The sequence below is a fragment of the Falco peregrinus genome, chromosome 2, assembly GCF_023634155.1.
Source record: "Falco peregrinus isolate bFalPer1 chromosome 2, bFalPer1.pri, whole genome shotgun sequence".
Taxonomy (NCBI): Eukaryota; Metazoa; Chordata; class Aves; order Falconiformes; family Falconidae; genus Falco; species Falco peregrinus.
Genome location: NC_073722.1, coordinates 75,865,041 through 75,891,523, shown reverse-complemented (window position 1 = coordinate 75,891,523; position 26,483 = coordinate 75,865,041). Strand labels below are relative to the sequence as shown.

The window sequence follows — 26,483 nt, the reverse complement described above, 5'->3', positions numbered from 1 at the left end:
GATTTCTCCATTCCCCTCACCCTGGATGTGCTTTGTGCTGTTCTCCTGGGAAAGGGGCTGCCCTCATAACCAAGCAGTACACCAAGCGCAAGGTTTGACACATGGGAATTTGGGGTTTTGCTTTTGGTTTGTGGTTTTTGTCGTGTGGTGGTTTTTTGTTGTTTTTGGTTTTTTTTTTTTTTTTTCTGGGTAAGTCACACAAAAAGGGGTGAAATGGACAAAGTATTAACAGACATCTGTGAAACCCAGTTCTAGCTATGAAATCCATTTTGCACAGTTCACCTCTTTCCTCTGTCTCCTGCTAGTTGCCAGGCATCTCCCTCACGGACCCCCAGATTCCTGTTGATCAGACTATCACCAGCCCTGATACCCCTTGGGCAGAGACCCACAGGGTGTTTCAGGAACCTGCAGCAGGTTACCAGAGCGAGCCTTTCTGACATGAAGTCACTGTCAACGGTCCGTTTGGTGGGAGGAAAGATGTAGCTCCAAAAGGAAGAAGGACATCAACGTGTTTCCTTTCCTCCCCTCAAATCTCTTAATTTGAGCCTCTTCAATCTCTTCAATCTCCAAGCCTCTGCTTGGAGCGGTTTTTCCTCCCAAGGAGGAGACGGTTCATACTGTGGTGCAGAAGGACCTCTAGTGTCCCTTTGTAGCTCGTGCTTTGGCCTCACAGCTCTGGCTCTGCATTTCTAGATCTCAAGACCTTCCTACATACTGTGGAAGGAGATAAGGTCCCCATAGTGGGTGCAGGGAGGTGGCTGGGAAACACAGACTGGGTTGCACCTCCCTGGGGGGAAGTCAGCTACTGTAAGCCCCAGGGTCACCTTGCTTTGCTTCCATGGCTCCTCCACATTCTTCTTTCTTCACGCCAGGGACTTCCGCGTGCCTTTTTGTGCGCCACAGGCTGCTACATTCAAATGTATTCCATTAAATGCTCCTGGCATCTCAGTAGTGAATTTTCCACTGTGTTTCAGTGGATGCCAGCATAAATCTGGGGATCCATGTTGTGCTTCTTGGGTCTTTTGTTGGGTTCCCCGCCAAGATCTGTGCTTAGTGTTCAGCAGCATTAAATTTTCTTGAGCAGACTGAATTCAGTTAATCAGTGGACGCTACGAGGAATACAGTGAAAAGGCTCTTAGGTGTTTTGATCCACTTCATCACGGGCATCCCCGATTTCACCATCACGATGGGCCTGCGTGCACCACTCCTGTGAGAAAGCGTGGGGGGTGGGCAGGTGGGGTGGCCTTTCCCGGGGGGAAGCTTCCAGGGTCTTTGAAGGTAAGGGGGAGGTTGAGCAGACGGTAGGAGAGACTGTCCAAGAATGGACGCAGACGGCTTTCAGATGTTGATACATTCCTGAAGCGGCCATTTCACCTGTGCTCGGCTTCACCCCGCCAGGCAGCCCCCCGGCTTCGCACGGGCTCTCAGGATCCAGGGAGCAGCAGGGCAGGTCTCTGAGCCCATGGAAAGCTGTGGAGGGACACGGGCGGGTCACTCGCCGAGACGAGTAATTAAGGCAAACGGGTGCCTTTTCCCCACTGCACCCCGCGGTGCCCTGCCCGCCCTCCGCCCTCCCGCCGCCGGCCGGGGGGACCAGGCAGCGCCCCCAGCCCGGCAGCGCCCCCAGCCCGGCAGCCCCCCCAGCCCGGCAGCGCCCCCAGCCCGGCAGCGCCCCCAGCCCGGCAGCGCCCCCAGCCCGGCAGCTCACGCGTGCTCAGGCAGGGCTGCGTGTTTACCGCTCCGGGGGCGGTCGCGCCCGCTGCGGCTCCTCCCGCTGCCGCGGCACCCGCCAAGTTTCGGTTTCGGTTCCGTTTCCCCGCCGGGGCGGGGCGTTCCCGGGGCTGCCGCCGAGCTGCCGGGCGGCCGGCGGGGACCGGCGAGCGGGGAGATGGCGGCGGGACGGCGGCAGCAGCAGCGGCGTCGGCGGGGCCGGGGAAGCGGCTCCGCGCAGCGGCCGCGGCAGACGGGAGGTAGCGACCGGGGGAGCGGGGGGGCGGCCGGGGGCCGGGGCCGGGAGCCTCCCGGCTGCGGGCTGCACTCGCCCCCGGAGCCGAGCGCGCCGAGGGAGGCTGTGCTGGGCAATGGGCACGGATCTCCCTCAGGCTGCACGCACGGGGGAGGTGCGAGCAGGGTGGACGGCGAGCCTCCAGCAGCGAGTGGGGGCAGGCTGTGCCGGGGCGCACCTTTCAGCTTGGGCATCCCGGGTCTCAGGCGCCTGTGCTGCGGTGGGGCTGCACACGAATGACGGTGTCTGGCTGGTGCCCCGGGGTCGGGGGAGCACCTGCAGCCCCTCAGCTGCAGACCAGAAGGGACATCCTTCAGCTCTACGTAGGCGGTTTCTGAATTCTCCGTCATTGCTTCTCCAGTAAAACATCCGACTTCAAGGCATCCCACCCCCAAGGCTGTGACAAATCTGGGGTGATCAGGTACCTCAAGAAGTGCTTTATCTCCCCGGGACACTCTCCACAGCTGTGCAAAAGTAACGGAGTGTGCTTCTTGCTGACGTTTCGCTGATCGTCTTGGCAGCTGGTGGCAGAGCAGCCTAAGAGATGGAGAAATGTCTTTTAGTGCTAGTCAGGAGAGTCATCTGGCATGAAGTGGGTAGGACACTGAAACCCCAAGGGGCTGGAGAAAATAAGTTGTACACGCTTGTCTCACTTTTTCCTGAGGAGCAGAAGCTCTTGGTGAAGGCGGGTAACACACAGAGAACTTGGGGAGGGGGCCAAGATGGTTAGGATGCCCTCTGCCTTGGCGTGACTGTCGTGCCTGTCTGTATTTGTTCTGCAGAACACGTGCAGTCGCAGAGGAACGAGAAGGTGCAATGCTCAAACCACGATGCAACACATACCCTTGTTCTCTCCCCTGATGGGAAGCTTTCCGAAGGCTGGGTTACAGCTTCAGCCGCCGGCTCTAAGACAAGGTAAGAAGCTTTCGTGGGGTGGAGGTTGGGATGGGAGCTCTCAGAAAATGCGGCCCGCTTTTCCTGAAGGTAACGTCCCTGAAACTGAGGCACGCTCCTGTTGTAGAGAGGGAACTGGAACTTTAACCTTCCATTACTAGGTAGTAGAGTGAATCAGCTTACAGGCGACCTATATTTTTCCGTGTAATTCCCGCTAAATGTGCTGGGATTCGGTGAGCAGACGATCTTCATCCTTTACTTTGTCTCATGGCACAGCATCTATCTATTTTTTTCTCCTTATTTTTGTAGGCTGGTGAAAGAACTAGGAAACAAAGATATTGTTCAAATAGCATGTGGGGACGAGCATGCCATGGCGCTAACCAGAGGTAACCTCTTTCAACCACATTTTTTCCTCCAGATGGGAGTCACATTATGGCAGGCTTGCTCTCAGAAGGGAGTGTTTGAACAACTTCCAGTAGTTGGTGACACCATTAGAGAGCAATGAGCGGTGGGTAGGGGACACAAAGTGTGCTGGCTGTCCCAGTACCCAGGGACCTGCAGCTCTGTCTCCCTCTGGTCCCTGAGCACAACCCCTCTGCAAAGGTGCATTGTGGAAAGCAGACATAGCCACCTCGCTCTGCGGTCACCAGACCTGCTCACTCTTAAGTTGGAGCACCTCTCTGGTTGGTTTTAGAGGTGGAAGCACACCCTGCCTTTATTCTTGCTGTGCTCCATCACACGGGCAGTATGGGACCACCCCAAAGGGGTCAGAAGCAAAGAGGGACTTCTAGCTGCAGGTGATGGTCTCACCTTGGAGCTCGGTCTCTGAAAACAGCGCTGATTTTCGCTCCCACTCCCAAAATGCAAACACTCAAAGGAAGCAGTGAGGCTGACCTGTTTTCTTTTGTTCTGTGTGTGAAGGAGGTGAGCTCTTCACCTGGGGCCAGAACGCCCATGGACAGCTCGGAGTGGGGAGCCAAACCACGCGCATTCCCAAACCACAGCTGGTAGAAAGACTGAAGGGCATCTCGCTCGCTCAAATTGCTGCTGGAAGAGCTCACAGTGCTGTTGTATCACTCTCTGGAGCTGTGTACTCCTGGGGAAAAAACGATTTTGGACAGCTGGGACTCGGAGACACAGAAGGTAAGGAAGGACAGCAGTAGGAAGGTGTTTTCCTGGCCAGTGAGCTTCCCGCAGACACAGGAGTGGCTCCTCAGGACTGTCAAGCCCCTTTAGAGCAGCGGTGGATGGTAAAGTCATTTGGAGAAAGTATATCTGGGTAAGTTCTGTTTCCTGACCAGAAAGGTCATGCAGGGACTTTCTACAGAGAACTTCCATTCATTTTATGTGGCCAACTGGATAGCACAGGCTCTTAAAACCTCATGTCTCAGAGGTCTCTTTCCACTCCCATTCTCTCTCCAGGCAGTCTTGCATGAAATAAACTAATTTTATACCTCTCTGCCTTCTGTAATTCTCTGTAAACACAAGGTGAGAGAAGAATTAAAATCACCCATTGTCTTCAAACCTAGAAGGCTACAGCAGAGGTGCCCTAGCCAGAGACAACCTGAAGTCAGTGGGATCTGAATGAGCCCACACCCTTGAGAGTCAGATATTTTGAAGCCAAGTGCCTTTTGGCAAGCAGATGTGAAAGCACTGCGTTGTTTCAGATCAAATGTAAATGAAAAGACAATCCTATGAAAAAAGACAGAACATTGTAAGAAAGAATATGTTATCATGGAGGGTAGAAAACAACTTAAACCCAAGCTGTAAATGCATGAATTCCTGTAAGAGAGGACTGAAAAGTGCAAACCCTCCATATTTTCTAAATCTTTCTTTGTGTGAGACCCCCCAGCACTCTTTCACTTTAGCAGCACTATCTTCTTTCCAGACAGGAGCTGCCCATCGTACATCGGAGCGTTGGAGCACTGGAAGACTGTATTTATCTCATGTGGGGCAGATCATACTGCAGTTCTCTCCAAGGTGAGTCTGAAATGGAAATTCAGCGTCTGAGACCTCACCCTGCAATAAAAGATAACATTGCTGAAAGTCAGCACAGAGAAACTGGGACGGCAACGCCTGCTTCCATCCGAGTTTGAAGCTGATCCCCAAGGGATGCTTACTAAGCTATTGGGAAAACTGGCCTTTTCTCACATTCCCGTCACCTGCACGCAAACTTTTGCAGGGATGTGGTGAATGGGAGTTCTGGGGCAAAGAGGTGCAGTTCCACTTACAGTACTTTTTGAAAATATTTTCTTTTTTTATAGCATATTGGGGACTTCAGAAAATGTGACCAATACCTAATTCACTTGGGTTCACTCATAAAAGTAAAATTCTTAAGTGACAGGGAGTTATTCTCAGGAGCTAAATTGCTTTTCTCAGGAGTTAAATGATTTGGCCATTACAGTGTAGGGTTAGGCTTGATGTGAACGCCACCTAGCCACCTGCGTTTGAATCGGGGATGTTTTGTATCAAGTCCTGTTTAACTGTGTCGTGCCGGCTGTCACTCCGTGGTGACCATCTGAACATCATTAATGATGCGGCGATCCTGTTGTTTGTTCCTTCACCTTCAAGGAGGGGTTGGTGTGCACCTTTGGAGCTGGAGGGGCCGGCCAGCTTGGTCACAACTCCACCCGGAATGAACTCGTGCCTCGTGTGGTGGCTGAGCTGTGGGGAGCGAGAGTCTCGCAGGTTGCCTGCGGCAGGTGGGACAGTACCAATAACATCCCTTCTAAGGTCAAGGTCCTAGGGGAATCGCTGGAGAACAGTAGGGAGGGGAGTCACCGGGATGTTGAACCTGCATCCCGGTAGGTCAGCACTGTCAGAATATTGACCACTCTCCAAGTGTAAGCCACCCTTCTGCCCCAGCAAAAGCAAAACCCTCAGCCCCTGCCAAGCAGAGGGAGAGGGCAAAACCCCAGAAGCCCTTGGTTTTTCGATCTTGTAAGAAATGAAGGGTGTACTGGGTTCCAAAGGGCAAAAGCCTGTCAAAAGCCTTTGTCAAGGAAGGTCACCGAATTCCTTTTCGCTTTGACAAACTGGTGCGTCCTTAGAAAGAGTTAAAGAGCGGTGGTAATTACCCAATTTCATTCTGCCTTTCTGGAACTGGGCCAGAAAAAGTGTCCTGTCAACTTTCCTGGGCTTTGTATCATGCTCAGCAGCACAAAAGTTGTGCTTGTAAAAATGGCAGGACGTGAATCTAGCAAGGCATAACCCTTTATTTTTGTATGTGGAACCCGGGTAAATCACTAATATTAGAGGACAGTATAGATTTGAGTCCTGATGTTCCTTTATTGCTGCCTGTTTATGCAAGGAAGGGTTCTAAGACTTTGGTTAAAAGGATTCTGCAGCTGGACCTTCAGGGCTTCTAAAGACAAGCCTCAGCTATCCCCTCTGAAAACATTATCTGTAAATTTGGTTCTGACTAGCCCAGTGGTATTAGCTTAGTATGACCATTTTTCTTTTTCTGAACAGACAGCACACCCTGGTCTATGTCCCTTCCTTGGACAAAGTCTATTTCTTTGGTTCTGGTGAAGAAGGACAGCTGGGAGATGAGAGAAAGCCTAATCAGTTGATACCACTTCCCATCGATTTACCAGTGAACTCTGGAAAATCCTGTCAGGGTAATGACCACTGCAGATGTGTACAATCTGTATCTGTTTCTCCCAGGGAGATGCTTGCTTTCTTGATTTCATGTTTACACCGCGAGACTAACATTACATCTCATGCTTGCTTGGTCATCCCAATAGATTCTACAACGGATAATTCCATTTGCTGCTTGATTTATCATTGTGGGTAATGGCTGCATAGAATCAACTTTTAGACAGACAGCTACTATCTGAGGGCTTTTTTTTACTGTGTGCTGTGTGCTGAACTCTCTGAAGATAATGACTGTTTCATCTTTTTTATTTGTTCACAGAAAGCAACATGTCACAAAAGGTGATCAAAATTATCACAGGAGGAAACCAAAGTATTGTCCTTTGCAAGGACAACCAGGTATGTGCATATTTGATCATGGCTTCTAATTTAACCATTGTTCACGTTACTGCTGGAAACATTTGGATTTTCTGTCCTGCTTTTAGTGCTCCAAGTTCATATACATCTCTTGCAGTTCTTTCCAGGCTTACCCAGAAACTAACTTGTATGCAATACTATATATCTGTTCTGTGGTTAGTGCATCTGGATCATGCTGTGATTGACCATTAATTTGTTCATACTTAGGCCGAAATCTTGTAATGATTGGCTTGAAAAAAAGAATCCCATCTGCTAGACCTGTAATCTTGCCAATATTTTCATGCATTTCACACAGAATTCCTATTTGAATGGAATTGCCACTCTGAAGGGTGAAGAAGTGGATGCATGGATTTCTAATTCCAGTTTGCAAGATTGGAACAGTATAAGAAAGTAAGTCAGAAACCTGCTGGTTTGTTGGTTTTTTTTCCTCTGATACATGATCTTCTCTAAAAATTCTTATTTCTGGAGACTGTTGTAGGAACTGATGTTCAGGAATTTAGCTGAGATGGAGTCTTGTACCAGCACTTCTTACCTAGTTTTTTGCACAGGAAAAGAAGAGCTGTTCATAAGCAACAACCCTTCAATAACCCTTTTGCAGGAACAGAGCAGACTTACTGCTTGCCTTTGGAAGCCTGTCCTCCCCCTCGTCTTGAGCAGAATGGTTATTAAGTTGATGAAGAGCCGACAGGTTAAATCACCGAAAGATTCAGTCTGCAGACAGACCGAGACCTTGTGCAAAAATTGTAATCCAGAGTACCCAAACTGGAATGTTTTGTGTGTGTCAGCATTTAAAAATCAGTGATCCCTTCTTTAGTTACCCATTTTCAAAAGCACTTGAAAAAGGGTAACACATTTTCAAAAAAAAATTACCCATTTTCAAAAGCAGTAAGTATATACTACTGTGGGAAACCTTACACTTAGGGCTGAGAATTATGATTATGTAGCCTTTTTTCAGATCTTATGTGGGAGGTTATTTTCTTTGGCCAAGTCTAATCCCAGCTGCTGATTTTGAGCATTTAAAAGTCTTGGCTGATTTGGATCTAAGCGTTTCCCTGACCATTTTTAGTGTGGTTTGGATCATCTGGAAAGTGGTTGTTGAGAGGGTTCTTTCCAGATCTCAATAGGAAGGGCCTGACAGCAAATATCTTAATAAAATAGCTGCTTTAATAAGAGTAGAACCAGGAATACAGGTAGTGAGTAAGCCTAGTGTCCCTTCAGATGCTGGGAACCCAGCTTTCACACAGCAGCAAATGGATACTCTGATGGATTTTCCCCCAGCCTGCTACAAAGGCCCTGCCAGTGGAGGGGTTCCTCCTCCAGTGCCTTTTATTTTGTATAACAAACCTAACCAGATGTTGAGGTTTAACCCCAGCTGGCAGCTAAGCACCACACAGCTGCTTGCTCACTCCGCCCAGTGGGATGGGGGAGAGAATCAGAAGAGTGGAAGTGAGAAAACTTGTGGGTTGAGATAAAGGCAGTTTAATAGGTAAAGCAAAAGCTGTGCAAGCAGAGCAGAACAAGGCATTCATTCCTCACTCCCCATGGGCAGGCAGTTGCCCAGCCATCCCCAGGAAGGCAGGGCTCCATCACGCGTAATGGTGGCTTGGGAAGACAAATGCTATCGCTCCAAACATCCCCCTTCCTCCTTCTTCCCCCAGTTTATATATACTCAGCACGACATCCTATGTTATGGAATATCCCTTTGGCCAGTTTGGGTCACCTGTCCCGGCTGTGTCCCCTCCCAGTTTCTAAGAAACTGAAAAGCCCTTGACTGGGTCTGACCCTCACCCAGCAACAACCAAACCCACCCGTGTGCTGTCAGCAGTGTTCTCACACCGAACCGAAACCACAGCACTGCACCAGCTACCGAGGAGAAAATTAACTCTGTCCCAGCCGAAACCAGGACACCAGATACCATCCCAGCCTGTCAGGGGAAGGTATCTCCATCATAACACCCACCGACAGGAGCAGGTTCCCTTACAAGGCCCAGGAGAGCAGGGCTGGCTTGCTGGAGATCGCCAACTCCTTGAATACAATCTCTTCTGCAACACTGTCAGTACAGTGGTGCTAAGAAAACTTTCATGTGGTTGAGTGCAGACACACTCGTATACACATTTTTTGTTCTTTCAGTATTAAAAACGTGAAGTTGAAAGGATTGACTTTGGTTTCTTTTTTACCATCAGGAATATCATTCAGTATTAAAAACGTGAAGTTGAAAGGATTGACTTTGGTTTCTTTTTTACCATCAGGAATATCAGACTCATCTTTTCATCTGAGGCTTGCATCAATGGAAGCTTCCTGGAGAAAAGGTAGTGTGCACGACTTAGACATAACAGAATGTATTGGCTGCGTGAAAACTGATACGGAGGAGTGAAAATTGGCTACCGAATGCATTTGGTGCAACTGGCGTCACAGGAAGGAGTATGAAATGGAAACATGGATAGTAGGGACTTCCTTAGGCAAAAAATGCACTTTTCTGGCAACTCGTCTGGAATTTGCAGGGCAACTGCTTAACTCCTTCATAAGCTTTAATTTCCTAATGTACCAAATTTGTACCAAACATGACGCAGAAAGTGTTATTTTAGGCTTCGTATGTAGAGAATTAGTCGTATCTGAATTTGCGAGAAGCAAGTCTGTATTTTTCAAAACCCAAGCTAAAATTAAGGGTTTTATCCCCCCAGCCATATTGAAATTTGCTATAGAAGCTCACATCTGGCAGATTATCCTACGGTGACTTTTCACAGAGGGTGGTAATCCCTTTAGGCAATGTTACAGGTCCCAAAGGCTCCACAATAGCTCCTCCCAGCGCAGAAGTGCAAGTCATTTTAGGGTGAAATACAGGAACCCCACCATTAACAGTACACAGCCACACAAGGCAGGAAAGACAGAATATTCAACAGGTCACACCACAGTGAGGATATCTTCTTAGAACAGATGAAATTATACCCGCTGGAGCTGGGGCTGAACTTTCCAAGTATTTTCTGATGTTAGGGTGTTTCACTGCTTCGTCAGTAACAAACCCAGCTTCTCACATGAGTTGGTTTTATTTTTTTCCTTTGTGATAGAGACAAACATTTCAAAACTTCCAAAGAAGTCTCAGGTGTAGACGTGTCAGAAGTGAAACATTTCTATGAGAAGATCAGCATGCAGCCAAAAGTCTTTCAGGAGGTAAGGATCTGATATAAAGATTCTCACTACACAGTTACTGAGGAGCCCTGGATTTGTGCTTGAAACTTGGGAATTTCATGCCAACCTAATTCATAGATGATTTTGGCAAAACATAATTGCCTTTTTAATTCTTGTCTTTTTTTTTTTTTTCCTTTGAAGGTGCAAAGGGAGGTGGAGAAGTTACTGCCATCATTGTCTTCCTCTCCCATCTCACCTGAAAATTTCAGAGTCTACTTGATCTTGCCTTTCCTTCTGCAGGGAGAGGATGACAGCTCTTACCATTCTCTCAGGCTTCTAGCACAAGCTATCTTGAAGCTCCAGCCAAAGGACCTACAAACTCTTGGTAGGGTTTTATGATGATAGAACCAAATGATTTAAATGCTTGGTCATTTTCATCTGCAGAGCAAGAGTTAGTATTGCTGATGTAATTTGTTCCAGAGTTCAGCCTGAAAGAAATGCTTTTGGTAGAAACATGGGGACTATGCAGCAAGACATAAGCAAAAAAAAATCTCAGTCTGAGATTTCCTAATTTTTGTAGTGCAAAATTGAGCCTTTTTTTTGGTTTTTTTTTTTTTTTTTGTTTAGTTCATTTGATTAAAAGAGAAAATGTAGCTTTTTCCAGAAATGGCAGTTATTTGCATGTTACCTGTGACAGATACTTCACTAGCTGTTTTCTTTGCAGAATGCCTATGGTCAAATCTAGAAACAGCCTTTTTCAAGGAGCTGGTCACTATATATCAGAGGGTTTCGGAGAAAAACCTGATTGATTTTTTCCTGGAAGTCACAGAAAGCCTAAGAGACCCCTTCAGCCTGCACCCACATGAAACAGTGACTCTGCAAATACTGCAGATTCTTTACCAGGTGAGAGAGTCTTTGGACCCTGATCAGATAGGGTGTATCAGTATGAGCTAGAGTATTTTAATCCTTTTTTACTTGAATTTTCTGGGTTTCCTTCTTACAAGGGAACATGTCACTTGACATGGTTTCAGGAATCTTTTCTGCTGTACACCAGCATAGCTTTGAAGGAATCCTGCTCTGGAGTTGTGCCTGGTTGACCCTCTATAGAAATGAAGAGCTGAAGGACGTTACAGGCCCTGCCAGGGGGAGGGATGCTTTTGGTGGTGTGAGGAGCACATGCATCGATGCGTACAGGGCTGTGGACGTGGTGTCCCATTCCCCTTTCTGCTGGTGAGATCCCTCACCCCAGTAACTGCTTACAGCACTTGAAAGACAACCCTCCTGCTTGGCGCATCGTGGGTGCCACAGTAATGCTGTGTGATGCTTTAAGAACCTGTTGCCTGAGAAATTTTCTGGGACAACAGAGCATCTTCAGCTGCACACAAGCAAGGGGAATAAAAGGGGCAATAACTGCATTCTTCTTGACAACCATCCTTTCTCCTGCTGAGATGTTCAAAGTTTAGGAAAGTCAAGAGTTCAAGCATGCACTTAGTATGAATCAAAGAGTCGTTAAATTTTGTTCAGAGTTGAATATCCTTTTGGCTGAGAATGCAGATTTGGGCCTCAAAGTTTAGACTTTTGAATCTGCATTTATCTAGATAAATAAACTCAGAAGTGCAGCAGGCCTGCTCCTCCGTAAGTGGCTACATCATTTGGAGCTTTACATGTTCACCGTCCTCCCAAAGATCCTACCTTTGCCAGGCAACAAGTATGAACGTGAATAGGGAACTTCAGATTGTCCTGCAACATGAAAGATACCCAAAGTGAAACATACCTTTCCTCATGGAGTCTTGTTAAGGGATCTTCACTGTAAATGAAAATTGCTTTCCTACTAGTTTATACGTGGCTTTCTGAGACTGGTCACTGCTGAGCGCTGTGCTACTCGTAGCACTTCTATCCTGCTTCTGTGCAGGGTCTCAGAGCTCTTTCTGCTGAAAGCCCTGTTACTCCTTAGTTCTGTCTTGCCACACAGGCGCACAGCTCGCTAGATCTGCTCACACCCCTTTTCATATTGCATGTATCAATGCAGGTGAACTCCAGAACTGGTTTCAGAGTACAAGCAAACAACTTCTATGTGCCTCCAGTGAAAGCGATTGTCGCATTATGTTGGTCCTTCAATAAAGAAGTAAGTATATAACCTTACCAGCCGTGCAAAACACTCCCCCCCCCCGTTTTATTGGCATGAGTTGATATATATGAAGTCAACTCTAGACGCTAGCCCAGTACCTCTCAAAGACAATGTATTTTCCCTAGTCCTCCAGCTGTTCTAAATTATGCAAACCATTCACCATCCCAGTTTTTTAGCAGCTACAATAGCACCTTCCTTGAGATGACCCAGAGCTGTCCTCCAACATCTTAAGCAGCTCTGTTTGTGTTGAACTGATGGTCAGTGTGAAACAGCACCATGAGGGGATGGTTGCTATACTTCTTGTTCCTCTGGGTTTTATTATGTTTAATTAACAGAAATATTGTGAGGTCTCTTTAAACTTCTACATAGAAACCCTATTGAGCATTTCAATTTATTTAAATCTAAAAACAAAGCCGTGGTAATAAAAGATAATCTGTGAAATGGTTCATTTCTTGATGATACGGAGGAGCGAAAATTGGCTACCAAATGCATTTGGTGCAACTGGCGTCACAGGAAGGAGTATGAAATGGGAACCTGGATAGTAGGGGCTTCCTTAGGCAAAAAATGCAGTTTTCTGGCAACTTGTCTGGAATTTGCAGGGCAACTGCTTAACTCCTTCATAAGCTTTAATTTCCTAATGTACCAAATTTGTACCAATTAACCAGAGTGGAGGAGGTCTGAGAAACAGTATAGAATCAAAAGCCAAAAAGGACATTATCTGAAGTTGCTTCCTTATCACACTGGAGGTGTAACACTTTGAAGTAGATTATTTTGTATACCAATATCTACTGTTGAGATTACAGATAATAAATGCAACAGGTTTTAACAACAATGTACCATGACCTGGGTATCCAGGGCATTTTTACAGTGTGTTTTGGTTTAGCTGAATTACAGAAGAAGCTATTAAAATCACAATCTGTTTTATTCCTGGGGCACTGTAACACAAGTGTCTGCTTGCGCAGACAGCTCAGGTGCCTCTCCAGCGGGGTTTCCCACTCACAGAGGTGTTTAGAAGCTGGTTTTAGAAAGCGTGCCTCTGTTGGTGTAGCATTGATGTACAGAACAAGGGCATATTTCAGAGATACGGGAGTTTGCCAGGGTACAGACTGGCAGTTCAGTCTACACATGTATCCCCAAACTCTGATTTTGCAAGAGAAAAATCAACACATCTTTTTCTTTTCCTTGTCATTTCAGACGTCCCTATGGATGCTGAGCAAATATCCATGCATCTTTGACATGCAAGACAAGGTCATTGTTCATTATACAGAATGCAAGACTCTGGCCAGCACCTTTAGAGATGTAAGTGTGGCCGATTTTTTTACAATCTAGAAGAGATAAACACACTGCTAACAGACTGTTACTTCTGTCTTCAGAGACACTTAACAGCATTAGTCCAGGAACACTGGGATTTTCCAGTCAGAAGATGGTGCCTTCTGCAAGACATATGGACCCATCTAAATGATGCATCAACGCAGCAATTCAGAAAGATCTTAAAGGTAAGATACCAAAGTATATTATTTGTTAGCTCCAAATACATTGCTGCAGTGTTCTTTGGTTTTCAGTGTTACTAAAGTATTGGTAGAAGGGTTTCAGTATTACTGAGCATACAGCAGAACAGCTACTCATTGAATTATTACAAAACATGTTCTATGGGGGATGCACAGTAAATCCGGAGGGCAGTATCTTACATTCTTATTCCAGGTAGCCATCAAGCTTTGTTGCGGTAAGTCAAATGCAAGTGGCAGTGCTATTTACTGTGAGGTTGCTTTGGAGTCATGCAGGAAACCGGTAATTGGTGAAGTCCATTACTACTACTGCTAGGCTGACTTTAAAGACTCTAGGCTAGTTTGCTGTACGTGAAAAACCTGGTCGCTGGGGTGCCAGCCTTAAGAGGGCAGCAAGCAACGTAGCCACAAAAGCCATTTCTCTCATGGAGATGCTGCCTGAAGGGAAAGAAGGATAGTAACAGCAAGAGAGACGAAATACAGCTGTATTTCTAGCCCTGCCCTGCAAAAGCTGTTAGATTGCTGACGTGGGAGCAGGGCACCTGCCCAGAGCAGAGCTCAGCTCAGGGACCATGTACCATGTCAGTCACTGACACAAGGGCTGTCAGAGTCTGGCACCACACCTGCGCAGCGGGAACTATAAACATCAGTACCCTGTTACCCAGTTCTGGTTCTTTCCAAGTGAGCCTTCTTGCCAACCAGAGCTGTCAAAGCTTTTCCTTCCTGTACACTTAGAAGATTCACAATGGGTCCGAGAGTTACCTTTCCTTCCCCCTTCCTCACAACATCAGCTGAAAGAGGCATGTATTTATGGAGGTGAGAAGGCTTGCCTCTGTACTGTCCTCTAGATCTAGTCTCTCTCCACTGATTGTACAAGGAGCCCCGATAAACAGTTGCACTTAGCTAGTCAGCTCTCGAATACACCTCTTGTGGGCACTGCCTTTCATACTGCCCATCAAAGCATTATTTGCTCAGCAGCAGCCTGATAATTTAACTGCACTGTTAGTATCCCACCAAGAGACACTTAAGTCTGTAGTATTTACAACTTGGTGCTGCATTCCTCCACTTTTCAGCAGGTAAGGGACATTAATGTGTTTGCATTGCAGCTACAAACCACTCAGGAGCAAAACATAAACCAGAAAGCTTTGTAATAGATTATTGTAGCATTAGCCTGTCCCCCTCGTAGCTGTGTCCCATTAAGACATTTTGGCAGACAGTACCAAGAACTCTGCATGTGACATCCTCATAGTGGTCTGTCACTCCATTCTCCAGTGTTGCTGTAAATGAAAACAAGGAAGGTTGAAGTATTTAGCAAAAGTATCTTCTGTTCCTGCACTACTGAGGAGAAGATAGTGCTAAGGGGAAAGATACTCTACATACTTAACATTTGTAGCTGCCAACCTGGCTACCAAATTCTGGGCTCAGTTTGAGTGATTTTTACTCTAACATGTAAGCAGATGCCTCTTTAACAAAGATGACCTAGCCTGGCTATGAAACCAGGGCAATCAGACACATTTAACAAATAGTACAGGGACACACATCTCCTAAACAGACACTGGAATATGTTGGAGGCCACTCTGACAAAACCCCCAAATGCAGAAGTACATCCTTTCTGTAGTGCTGTCATTTCCCCATCTTTTTCTTACCAACCCCCACCCCAACAAACCCCCCAACCCCTGAAAAAAAACAGCAAACAAACCAAAAAACCCAAGCAAGCAGCTATTGGACACACAGACATGGCTATCATCCAAGTAAATGTGTCTTCATTTAACTCAAGTTTTGTTATTAAACGTCAGCCTAATTATGTTCTTCTGACAGTGAGAGAAATACATTTCAGTACACACATCGGTTCAAAACAAAGCCAAAGCTTGTAATTCAAAGAACAATTCCTATCGCTGCATAGTTATTGCTTATTATTTAAGATCAGTTATTTCAGACAGGGTACAGTTGTTCCTCATAAAACCAATCACCACCTAGAAGATATTAATTTGTGCCACTACAAACACACAACGCTCTTGAAGGGATACACTAGAAAGAATTGATGCTTCTTGTTATTCCTCCTCTTTATCTGCCTTAGTAGTAATTAACAGGCTGCTGCAGATGACTTCATACAGTTCCAGCTAATACTAGGAAAATGATGACAGTCACTAGCGCCAGAAGGGAAATCTCTCAAATCAACTGCAATACCTGATGAGATTAAATAAATGGAGCTACTTTAGAGAAGCCCAGGGGTTAGCAAATGCATCGCACTAGTTGTGCCTAAAAAGCTTAATCCCCATCCAGGTCCACAGGTGGAAGAATACATAAACCGGTATTGTAACAGGAAGGAGGAGACTGTAGAAACATAAGCTGTTTGTGCTGGTGCAGCCCTGTGGGAAGGTTTCATCGACACTGGCCGAGTAAAACAAGCCCGCTAGGGACAGGAGGGGCACCAGCACAGTCAGCGTGGGCAGGGAGGGGAGCACGCCTCCTCCCGCCATCAGTCCCACCAGTCCCAGTAGGCTGCTGTGGCTGGCGAGGCCTCAGGGCTGCTTCAAGCCCTCGGCTGGGGGCTTCTTCTGAGTCGTCCTGGCAGCCTCCGGGATCATGTTCGGGATGCCATCGATGACGGGGTACGCAATGCCCAGCTCCTCGTTAATGAGCTCGTTGGTAGCCTCTTCGTACCTGGCCAGGCAAGTCGGGGAAAAAAACCCAAAACAAACAACAAACCACAATGAAAAGAGGCGTGAGTAACCTGGCCCTGCCCCTCGGCAGCCCCCCTCGCTCGACCGGGGGCAGCAGCGGGCCGAGGGCGGGCAGCGGGGCGCTCACCTCAGCGGCCGCTTGGACAGCGGGCACACCAGGAAGCGCAGCAGCGACGGCTCCAGCGGCTGCGGCCGCGCCGATCCCGATCCCTGCCCCGGGTCGGGGTCCCGGTCCTGCCCGCCGCTCGCTGCGCGGCCGCCCGCCGCCCCCCGCAGCACCGCCGCCGCTCCGCGCCCGCCGCCGCGCAGCATGGCCGCCGCCCCCCCCCCGCCGCGCCGCTTCCGGTGCGCCGCCGGCCCGGCCCGGGCTGCGCCGCGGTGCGCCACGGGGGTTCCGCTCCGCCCGCGGGTGCCGCTGCCGCCGGCGCTATGGGTGTCTCGGGGCTTGCAGGTGTCCTTCGTGGGCGAGGCCGGCCAGGACGGAGGCGGGCTGACCCAGGAGCTCTTCAGCGTGGCCGCCAGGACCCTCTGCCAGCCCGGTACCGGGGCCTTCTGCCGCCTGGCCTCCGGCCTGGCCTGGTTCCCCACCCAGGTAAGGAGCCGGCCCACGGGGGCGGGGAGCCCGGGGCGGGGGCAGTCACGGCTTTTCTTACCTGCTTGTTTTTTAACCAGGTGCCGAGCTGCGAGGACACCTTCCACCGGGTCGGGACGCTGTTCGGAATGGCCCTGTATCACGGGAGCGTGGTGCCTGTCCCCTTCCCCAGGGCTCTCTATAAAAAGCTGCTGGGCCTGGCGCCCACCCTGCAGGACCTCGAGGAGCTGATGCCAGTCGCAGCCCGGTACGAGCCAGCCGTGGGCCCGGTGCAGGCCAGCCGCAGCCTGAGCTCTTGCTGGGAGGCCATGGCCAAGGCTGGGCTCACAGCTCAACACTGGGCGCGGAGATCCCCAGGGCTGTGTTCAGGGTGCCCGTGGCAGCTACGTTGGCCACCATGGAGCTGCTGAAGGCCACAGCTTCCCAAGGTGGCCCTTGCCCAAGGCACAGATGTTGCTCTTAAACAGAGGCCGGCACTGCCAAAACTAAAAGCCAAGCCCCATGGCTTAGGAGGGGTCAGATTTCTGCTCCGTGTAAGCTTAAGTCCACGGAGTGAACATATAGTTCCAAACGCTCTGAGCTGTAGTTGAGACTTGAAAGAACTAAGCACCCAATTACTAATGTTGGTTTTTTCTCTGATTTGCTAATTATCAGTTTCCACAATGTTACACACAAGCACGGTGTTACCATACGCTGCAGTTGTGCCAAATGTGAGAGCCCGCATGCAGGGTTTCCACGAGCTGGGAAAGGAGGTTTCAGGCAGATACAACAGGGAGAGGTGCTGCTGCCACCAATGTAAAGCCTCTAGGTCTCTGATGCCCAGTTTTCTGTGCAAGTGCTATAAATAGCCGAGAAGATGGGAACCCCATCCAACAAGCCAATGACTGTGTCAAGGTGCAAAAGAGTCCTCAGTGAAGTGAAATGTCAGCTCACCTGCAATACTTTGAGAGGTGCTGCACCCCAAAACAGTTCTTTCAGATCATCCCTCTGATCCACAGTTCCTCGCTAGATGATATCTGGAAGAACTCGGCTGTGGTCCAAGCGCACTTGCTACTGAACTTTCTGTAAAGTTATCCCCACAGGGTGTGGTGATGGACTTGCCTGGAGTCCTTTGAGGTGAAGGCATTTGCCCTCATCTCTTGGCAGCAGTGGGATGTAAGTGTATAGATCAGTTTAGGGCCATACATAAAGGTTCTGTGTGAGTATAGGTGTTGTGTATATACGTGCATTTAAATACTGCTTGTGAAAGGGTGGTTTTCAGCAGAATTTGAAAGTGCATTGAATGGTCACGTTTCTTCTCTGTTTTTTCCTCCTTGTTTTTTGAAAGGAGTCTTCAGGGAATTTTGGATGAAGAATGCGATCAAATCCTCGAGAGCCTGGACATGGACTTCACGGTAAAACATTATTTTGCCCTTCAGACATGCCATGTATGTACTCGGGCAAGATGGTGTCCCACTGCAAATGACACAACTTGTCTGTAAACTCAAACTAGTAAGAGTACCATGTCAGACCCTGTAGAAAGAAAGAATGATAGATGTAGCACATATGTATCTGTCATTTATAGATGTAACATCCAATGTTTTCATTTGTTTACGTAGATAATGGAAGAAGGAGGTTCCACGGTTGCCATTGAACTAAAAAAAAATGGTGCCAACATTCCTGTCACTAGGGATAACAGGTCAGTTTTATTTTTCCTATATCTGTTGTCTTGTTGTGAGTGTATGAAATACCATATCTATATCCAGAAAGTACTGAACATCAGCATTGTGCTGTTGGTCTTGGTCCAACAGGTTGTATGCTTTCAGTTCTTGATTTACTTTCTGCATATGTACCAGACATTGGCAGTTTGTGTAAGCAGTGGGTAAGAAGGGGATCCTTGGACATCCTGGCATCTGCATATACAGACATGCTTGGCCTTATCAGGGGAATTCCTAACAAATGTATAAAATACCCCGAAACAATATTTTCTTGGAAATACAGACAGTTTGTCTGGGAGCTCCAGCTATAGGTACACCTGTATAAGTTTCTTCTTAAAAGCAAAATGCTGCCTGCTTATTTGCATATACGGAATGTATCTTGTATATAACAGAGAAAGAGCGATCTATCAATCTGTTGTGTCAATATTAACTTCAGCACAGGGGAGAGAGAGAAATTCTATGGCCTGAGTTTGAGGACCAATAGGGATGCGTGAAAGGGCTGTTTAGGAAGCTTGAAGTATAGTGTTTACATTGAGTTGATTGTACGAGTGCAATGTCACTAGACAAATCCCCATCACAAATGCAAGGGTAAAACTGTACTGATAAGCAGCTGTGCAAATACCTATTTTGATTTCAGGGCATTGAATTCCTCAGCATTCAGTGGGGGGTTTGCTGAATTTACACCATTTAGGGCTGCTAGGTTCCATCTTACTAGTGACATGTCTGATAGGATTTCATTGGACTGTTCACATGAAGTACAAGGAGTGTTATCAAAATGAATCCATGTTGGCCAGCATTCTCTTTTATTTGTGATGATCCTCCCAGCTTATTCAGTGAATAAATAATTGGCAGTGTTGACTGCTTTCAGTAAGGACTGAATCTTTACAGTAGAGCAGGTCATACGGAATAAAGGAATAAGGAATAAAGTCCTCTATAATTCCCCTTTTAAAAAAGCACCTATTGCATTGCTTGTTTGATGAATGTATCTTTGCAGGAAAGAATTTGTTGACTTGTATGTGAATTACGTGTTCAATGAATCAATACGGAAGCCATTTGAGGACTTTATGCAAGGGTTTTTAAGAGGCTGCCCAGCTAGAAAGTGGAAGATGTTTCTCCCTGCAGAGCTCCAGATTGTTCTTCAGGGACATACAAAATTTGACTGGCATCTGCTGGAAGAGGTATTGGATACAAGCACAGTGCTTTCTGCTATACTGCTGAGCATAAGCTCTTGACATGTTCCTTTGCTGAGTGCATAGGTCATGAACAAAAACCAGAAGCTCAAGGGACTTTTTGTTTTTTGGTTTTTTTTTTAATTGTGTCACCATTTTGAGTCTGTTTCTAAACTACATCAGGTACAAGAACAGAGAGGACTAAAAATCAAATCATAGCTCAAGGGTTGTCATATGAATCTTTGAAAAACAAATGAACAAACAGATTCCAGACACTAAGAGGATTTGAATATCTATGAACAGGATTATAAAATTTATCGGATAAACTGTTGTTATTTTAAATAAAAATGGAAATAGTGAGGATTAACTGACCTGTTTTATTTTTATCTCTTCGACAGAATGTGATTTACATACAGTATAAAAAGCTAGATCAAATCATTGGGAATTTTTGGACGGTGTTTCACAAGCTCCCAGAAGAAAAAAAGAAAATGTTTCTTGGTAATGTATCAAGCATTTTAATTTTTTCATAGCCCTTTTCTTTCCCCCACAACACACATTTTAGATGCACATGAAAAATGCGATAGTTCCAAACAGCTTTTTGACACATCCCTGTGTCTGCCTGCCGTATTTTCTAGTGAAAGCCACAAAGAAATGGCACAAAAAATTGCACAGGCACAGCTCTGACTCTCCCTACATCCCTTGAGGCTTGCCTGAGTGCTTCTGACTACCTTGAAACTTGCAATTACTTTATCCCTTAATTTTATGGTTACTGGTTTTTGGTCAGAGGCCTCGACTCGTGTGAGCAGACTATGTTGACGTAAGCAGTTTAGCTTTCTCAAAGGATTGCAGAAGGTAGCTCATCCTTTTTAAATGCAGAAGGTCAAACATAGCCTGGCCTTTGTCATCCACAGGGTCTGTATAAGTAAAAGTAAAAGAGGGCTTATAATGATTATGAATCAGCAAGAGGATTTATCATATTCAGGTACAAATTCAACAAAGCAAAATGATTAGCTTATGGAAAGAGCCATATTTTTACACTTAATTTTCCCTCATGATTTTCATCCTGTGATAACATTATCATGTTTTTTTCTAAATTTGCTAATGTTTTTTTGTTTTTCTTTTTCCCCTTCAGCTTTTTTGTCAGGGTCTGATCGAATCCCTTGCTATGCACTGGACTGTTTTAGATTTTCTATTGCAGATCCTCAAGTAGAAAATCCAGACGAGATGTATCCTTTTGTCAATACCTGCAGCCATATTTTGTTTCTCCCCAGATACAGAAATAAAAGAATACTCAAGAAAAAGTTGCTTGATGCTATAGAGCATAATGAAAATTTTGGCTTGCCCTAACTCTTGGTCAGGAGCACTTTAAAGCAAAAACAAAAACCCAAGTCTTTGTTTCACTTGTCATATTTTTCTCTTAATAACTCCAGTTGACTTACTGGTTTCTACCCTGCCTTATTTTCACTGCACTTTATAAACATTTGGGTGTGTGCATTCACTAAGATTTTATATTGATTATAAAAATGAGCGTAGACTGGATACCTGATTGTTAGATTATAAAGTTAGGAAAGAAGAATCCTATTTAACCCACTTCCAAGAAGCAAGCTGATAACCAAGTATATTTAAATATATGTGCAACCTGTCTACGCTGTGCTGATCTTGTTTAGCTGGTGAGCTTTCAGCAGCAGGGGTTTTGCGATTTGTACATTACCAAACATGCAACCAGTATATGCTAGTCAGTCATTGTTGCAAGAGTAAATGCTAGGGTAAAGTTTTCATCTGCATTAGTTAAGAATTCTTTTGGGGAACAGCTAACGCTAAAGAGACATGTTCCTGCAGACTGTGAATTGAAGGAGCAGCCTGTGCTTACCTGCATATGGCCTTTGACTTACCTGAGAGAAGTTCTTAGGATAAGGATTTGATCACTCCTAGACTTTGTCAAAAGCTGTATTTGTAATGCATTAATGGACTTTTAATTATTTAGTGCAATAAAACTGTGGTATTTGTCATGTTTCTTTATATCTTCTGAGGAGATACTTGGCAATTAAATCAAAATTTCAGGCTTGCAGAACAGCTCTGTCTACAGAACCCTGCGGGCTTGAGGCCTGCAGGGCTGCTGGAAGCTCATTGTGGAAACAGTGCCTAACCCTGGCAGGATGCTGACACTGTCAGGCGGGATGTGAGGGCAGGATGTGTGGTTTTCTGTGTATTTTGCTTCGTGTGAAATATATGGAGAGAGAGAGAGAGAGAGAGAACAGTCATGATTTTTCAGCAGTCTTATCTGTCCGTTTGTATGTTAAATGTGTCAGTGGATAAACTTATGTACAGAAAACTTTTATTGTGTTGAATTAAATGATGATTGATTAATTTTCACACCTGTAGTTGTGTTCTTCCTTGGTTATGCAGCCTATGCTTGATTCTATCTGTGTTTTCTGTCCTCATTGTTACCAGGAAGACATTCACAAGAGGAGTCAAAGGCTGATGTAAGTCTAATTCAAATAGAAGGATTGCATAGGCTGAACCAGTCAAGGTCTTTCACGTTTGGTGCAGATTGTGCTTTAGATGAATGTAAAAATTGAAAGCGAGAAGACGACAGGAATTTTTACTTCCTGTTCTGTCTTGACTTTGTGTTGGGTATCACATGCACACCCTCTTGGACCAGGGAGGCTGCCTCTCTGAAATGCCAGTAAATGATATAAACCTTTTTTGGAAGTGACTGTTAGGCTAGTGATATTTTTTTTTTTCTTTAGGAAAGTAAATGTTTCCTAGGAAAGACATAAGCATTATTTATGAATTTATGAATAGTAAAAAGGATATTGTTACATACTAAGAAAAAGAGAGCTTCCTTTTAAGTTACAGTATAGTAATTAGTAAAGAAAAACTTAAAGCACTCACCTCAAGTACCAGGGTGATATGGGAAAGCAGGTGACACAGTTGTGGCGACAGGAAGAGGGGAAGTAGTGCCTAGGAGGATGCCAGCTGCCAGCCAAGGGGAGCAAGGGGACATGCCCTGTGGAGAGCTAACCCCTGTCCCCCTCACCCTCCTGGGGCAGACAATGCACCAGAGGGATGCTTGCGTCCTCTGGGAAAGGCACTACCCTGCTGCAGGTGTATCTTTGTGGAAAGAGGGAACTGGCAGAAACCCCAAGCTGTTGTCCCCATTGAGCCAGAGGGTCCCCATCCCATGCCCAGCTGATGCTGCCACACCATCGCAGCTTTCTGTTGTGGCAGCTTAGCCCACTGTTCTTCACCAGCCTGTTCCTGGCTGCTTATTTCATTTTTCATGGTTTTTTTCTAAGCCTCCTTTAGGCCTTGGAAATCCAGAGTGATCTTCTGTGCTGTGCAACTGCACAAAAGATGCATTCTGTTTGGATTTCAAAATAGCCCATTAGCGATTAAATGATAATAGGTTTATTTAGAGCCTAGAGGAATTTCCTTCTCATCATGTATGATGCAACATCACATGGGAGATTAAAGCTCAGCGTAACTTTCAAGGCTATTTTTAATTTGTCCTCAAATAAGCCCCACTTTCATTAAAAAAAAAAAGACCTTCAGAGGGAGGAGAGTATTTTTTTTCTGTATTACTGTTTTCTGAAATGAATTTGAGCACCAAGCTGTGTCTATATTTTCTCAAGCGATGCTCATTATAAAGTATGCAGGGGAATACAACATGAGTGAGTTTAAAAGGCTTTACACAGGCAGCAAAAGTATATTGAACCTGCAGCAGGAATTATTTTTAGACCACTTGCCTAATCTCAGCATCACCTGTAGAGAAGTGCAAGAGCCTGGCAGAGTAGCTGATGTAACCAGGGTGCATCTGGGGTGATCAGGACACCCCAGCAGCTTGTAAGCCATGGGAAATGAAGGAGGTAGCCTGGTGAAGTGTGTTAGGGGTGAGCTTCATGCTGGATTTGCTGCAGAGGACACCATGCAGAAATACTGCTTCCATAGGAGGTAGTGAGACCTTGCTTTGGCTGGCTAATCCCTAGCTGAGCCCCTCTGAAAAATAGTTCCTTAACATGTGAAGGGCCAAAAGAGAAAGAATACAGAAGAGTTTATTGCTTCCAGAGCAACACAGAGGCATCAGTGGCCCCATAGAAGGATTTTTCCCATCCACAACAGCTTTCTAGCCCAGATGCCTGGGGCATAGACTTGTGGCCTTTGTGGTGGTTTCCCTGCGGCGGCGGGCTCTGGGGCTAGCTTTCCTGCCCTCCTCAGGCTGCTATATTGGTGACAAGCTCTGACAACAAGCAGGACTGATTAGGCATAAAGCATCACTACCACTGCAGAGCCCCGTTAAAAGGTCTGTGCTGTGGCCTGTCGGAGCAGAAGGCTACCAACAGCACCTCGTGAAGGATGCTGGAGGAAAACACCAGCTGGAAGAGGGATCTCAAGGCAGGTGAAAGCTCCACCACAGAACACTAATGAGGAGTAACTTGTATTACCACAACGTGAAGGAGACCTCACCTCACCGACGCAGCCTGACCACCCATGGTGAGGAAGACCCACAAGGTTCTTAGGAAGAAATCCGCCGTGGCAGCAGCCCGCAGAGGGAGCTGTGCACAGCGGAGTGCGGACACACACGGAACCGGCTTGTTTTGGTGTTATTTAGAATTTTATCCATTCATGAAGGAGCAGCCTCGGAAGCTCTCCGCGAAGCTGACATGTAGCCAGTTGGAAATTGATTTAAGCAAGAGACTCCTGGCTCCTTCGGGCGAATTGCAGGCTTTGCTCTCTCCTCTGCTTCTTTTTTTTGCTTTTTTGTCTGTACTGTCTCCTCCTTGATTACTCAGAGGAAACCCCAGTATAAAGGGAAACGCTGATTATTTTGCAAAGGCCTCCAGATGATGAAATAAATAAAAACAAAACAAAAACCAAACAAAGGACATTTTTTCCTCTGTGCTTTTAGTTATTCTAGAAGCTTCTTGTAGCACTGGTTAAGTAAAAGCTGTTATGTCACAGGTGTAATTTTACACTAGAGAGTAGCTCTTTTTATGCTAAGCATGCAGGATCCATGCAAACACAGGTGAATTTTTATCTGATACGTGGCACATTGCATGCTGAGTATGTAAATACTGCAGACTGTCAGACTGTAGCGTAAGGGAGATGAATACTGTGGTCACCGGACTTGCTTTAGGGACCTCTTTCCTCAGCCCAAGCCCTTGCAAACATCTCTGTGTGGTTTGCTCAAATATTGGCTGTCATTTTGATGAGGTGAGTGGGATCCAGCTTGTGCATTGGTCTAGCAGCGTACATAGTCTTCTTCTAAATGGATGGCATTAAAATCAGAAAATGAGCACTCAGGAGTTATGTAAGTGCTTGCTCATTGGTGTCTTTTTTTTTTTTTTCTTCCCCCTCTTTCTCCCGAAGAGATTTATACTTTGACCGCAAATATTTTCCTAAGGTCGAAACTCTGTATAAAATGTGTGAGTTCACCAAATAAACAAGCCCACCAGGTGCCTAGAGGCCACCTAAAATTCAAGCTGAAAAAAAAGGAGAGGGGAAAGGAACTGACTATTGTTATTAATAAGTGGTATTTCACGCTTAACAAAGCCACGAGTGTCATTCCAAACCGAGTGTCATTCCAAACCGTGGAGAGCGGGCTTGCCCTTGAGACCTTCGGTTAGAATAGCTTAAATCGTAGCTTATTTGCACAGGCTGAGCTTTGCCCATGGATTTCTGCTGCCCCAGCGCTGCACCGACGGGCTCACTGGCCTGGGCTTTGCGGTCACAGCCCTCGGCCGCAGTTTGCGGCCTGAGCGGGTTACCCGCAGGCTCGGCCCTGGCAGCCTCAGCCCCGGCGGCACAGCGGGACGGCGGGCGGCCACCAGGAGCTCCCGGCGCCAGGCAAAGGGGGTTCCCTGAGGAGACCTTCCTGGGGGTCCAGGCAGAAATAGCGACACAGCGTCCCCCAGGAATTGGCGCCCCGCTGCCCCAAGAAGCAGGCCGCAGTCACTGCCAGCCGCCAGCAGGCCGAGGGGGGCCCGGCTGGCTCCCGTCTCGCCGCTGCTTCCGCCAGGCTGCCGGGCCTGGCCCGCCCCGAGCCAGCCGCCCCAGCCTGGGGCTGCCCGTCGCGGTGCCGGGGACTGCCCGGGAGAAGCGTGCCCGGTAAAGCGCCGAGCGGCTGCGGGGGGGCCGCAGCAGGCACCGACACCGCCCGCCGGCGGGCACCCACCGACTGACAGAGCGCCCCGCCCCGCTCTGCGCGGAGCGAGGCGGGGCGGGGCGTAGCGCCCGGCTCCGATTTGTGCTCGGGGTCCGGCCCCGCGCTTCCCATTGGCTGCCTGGCGCCGTCACTCCCGCCGGCGGCAGCGGCATCAGGGGGCTGGACTTCCTCGTTGCCGCGGCGGCAGCGGCGGGGCCGGTGGCAGGTGAGCGGAGGGGTGCGGGGCCGCGGCGGGTCGGGGCGCGGGGTTGGCGGCAGCTGCTTGCCTCAGGTGTCCTGCTGGCCGTCGGAGCCCCGCTGGCGTGGGCCCGAGCTCGGACCCGCCGCGCTAGGGCTGGGCCGGGCCTGGCCTCGCTCAGCGCGGCGACGGCCGGGGTAGGGAGAGCCCGGCTCCCCGGTGGGGCTGCTGCCGTCGTCCCGGTACCGAAGGGGTGTGTGTGGGGTGCGGCGCTAGGGGCGACAGCGCGGGGGGGCGCGGAGCGGTGCGGCGGCATGGCGGAGCCCCG

General features: G+C 47.4%; 3 protein-coding genes across 3 annotated transcripts in view; 2 read left to right on the top strand and 1 right to left on the bottom strand.

Annotated features, from left to right (window-relative positions):
* The first annotated feature begins 1,808 nt into the window (after positions 1 to 1,808).
* Positions 1,809 to 22,184, top strand: LOC101919527 (probable E3 ubiquitin-protein ligase HERC3). The gene is made up of 23 exons (XM_055796599.1): positions 1,809 to 1,970; positions 2,788 to 2,920; positions 3,209 to 3,285; positions 3,821 to 4,042; positions 4,788 to 4,879; positions 5,471 to 5,601; positions 6,371 to 6,519; positions 6,816 to 6,892; positions 7,206 to 7,300; positions 9,160 to 9,219; positions 9,976 to 10,078; positions 10,238 to 10,421; positions 10,761 to 10,939; positions 12,066 to 12,161; positions 13,359 to 13,463; positions 13,538 to 13,660; positions 16,805 to 16,945; positions 17,026 to 17,192; positions 18,273 to 18,339; positions 18,544 to 18,623; positions 19,637 to 19,820; positions 20,210 to 20,309; positions 20,944 to 22,184. The coding sequence occupies exons 1-23, from the start codon at positions 1,889 to 1,891 to the stop codon at positions 21,156 to 21,158; spliced, it is 2,862 nt and encodes a 953-aa protein (XP_055652574.1). The 5' UTR covers positions 1,809 to 1,888; the 3' UTR covers positions 21,159 to 22,184.
* On the bottom strand, positions 15,428 to 16,291 carry PIGY (phosphatidylinositol glycan anchor biosynthesis class Y). Its single transcript, XM_027779939.2, has one exon. The coding sequence runs from the start codon at positions 16,147 to 16,149 to the stop codon at positions 15,919 to 15,921; it is 231 nt and encodes a 76-aa protein (XP_027635740.1). The 5' UTR covers positions 16,150 to 16,291; the 3' UTR covers positions 15,428 to 15,918.
* A 3,925-nt stretch (positions 22,185 to 26,109) lies between the features above and the next one.
* Positions 26,110 to 26,483, top strand: part of LOC101912142 (probable E3 ubiquitin-protein ligase HERC3) — a 55,571-nt gene continuing 55,197 nt past the window's right edge. The window contains exon 1 of the mRNA XM_055795180.1: positions 26,110 to 26,182. The gene's annotated coding sequence lies outside the window, so the exon portion shown is untranslated. The remainder of the gene's footprint in view (positions 26,183 to 26,483) is intronic.

What these genes read in the sequence shown, in the direction of transcription:
- PIGY (XM_027779939.2), bottom strand. Translation starts at nt 16,149, where the DNA reads ATGGCGGGAGGAGGCGTGCTCCCCTCCCTGCCCACGCTGACTGTGCTG.
- LOC101919527 (XM_055796599.1), top strand. Translation starts at nt 1,889, where the DNA reads ATGGCGGCGGGACGGCGGCAGCAGCAGCGGCGTCGGCGGGGCCGGGGA. An exon ending in GATTGGAACAGTATAAGAAA is followed by an intron (nt 7,301 to 9,159) that starts GTAAGTCAGAAA and finishes TTTTACCATCAG; the next exon opens with GAATATCAGACTCATCTTTT. An exon ending in AGCCAAAAGTCTTTCAGGAG is followed by an intron (nt 10,079 to 10,237) that starts GTAAGGATCTGA and finishes TTTCCTTTGAAG; the next exon opens with GTGCAAAGGGAGGTGGAGAA.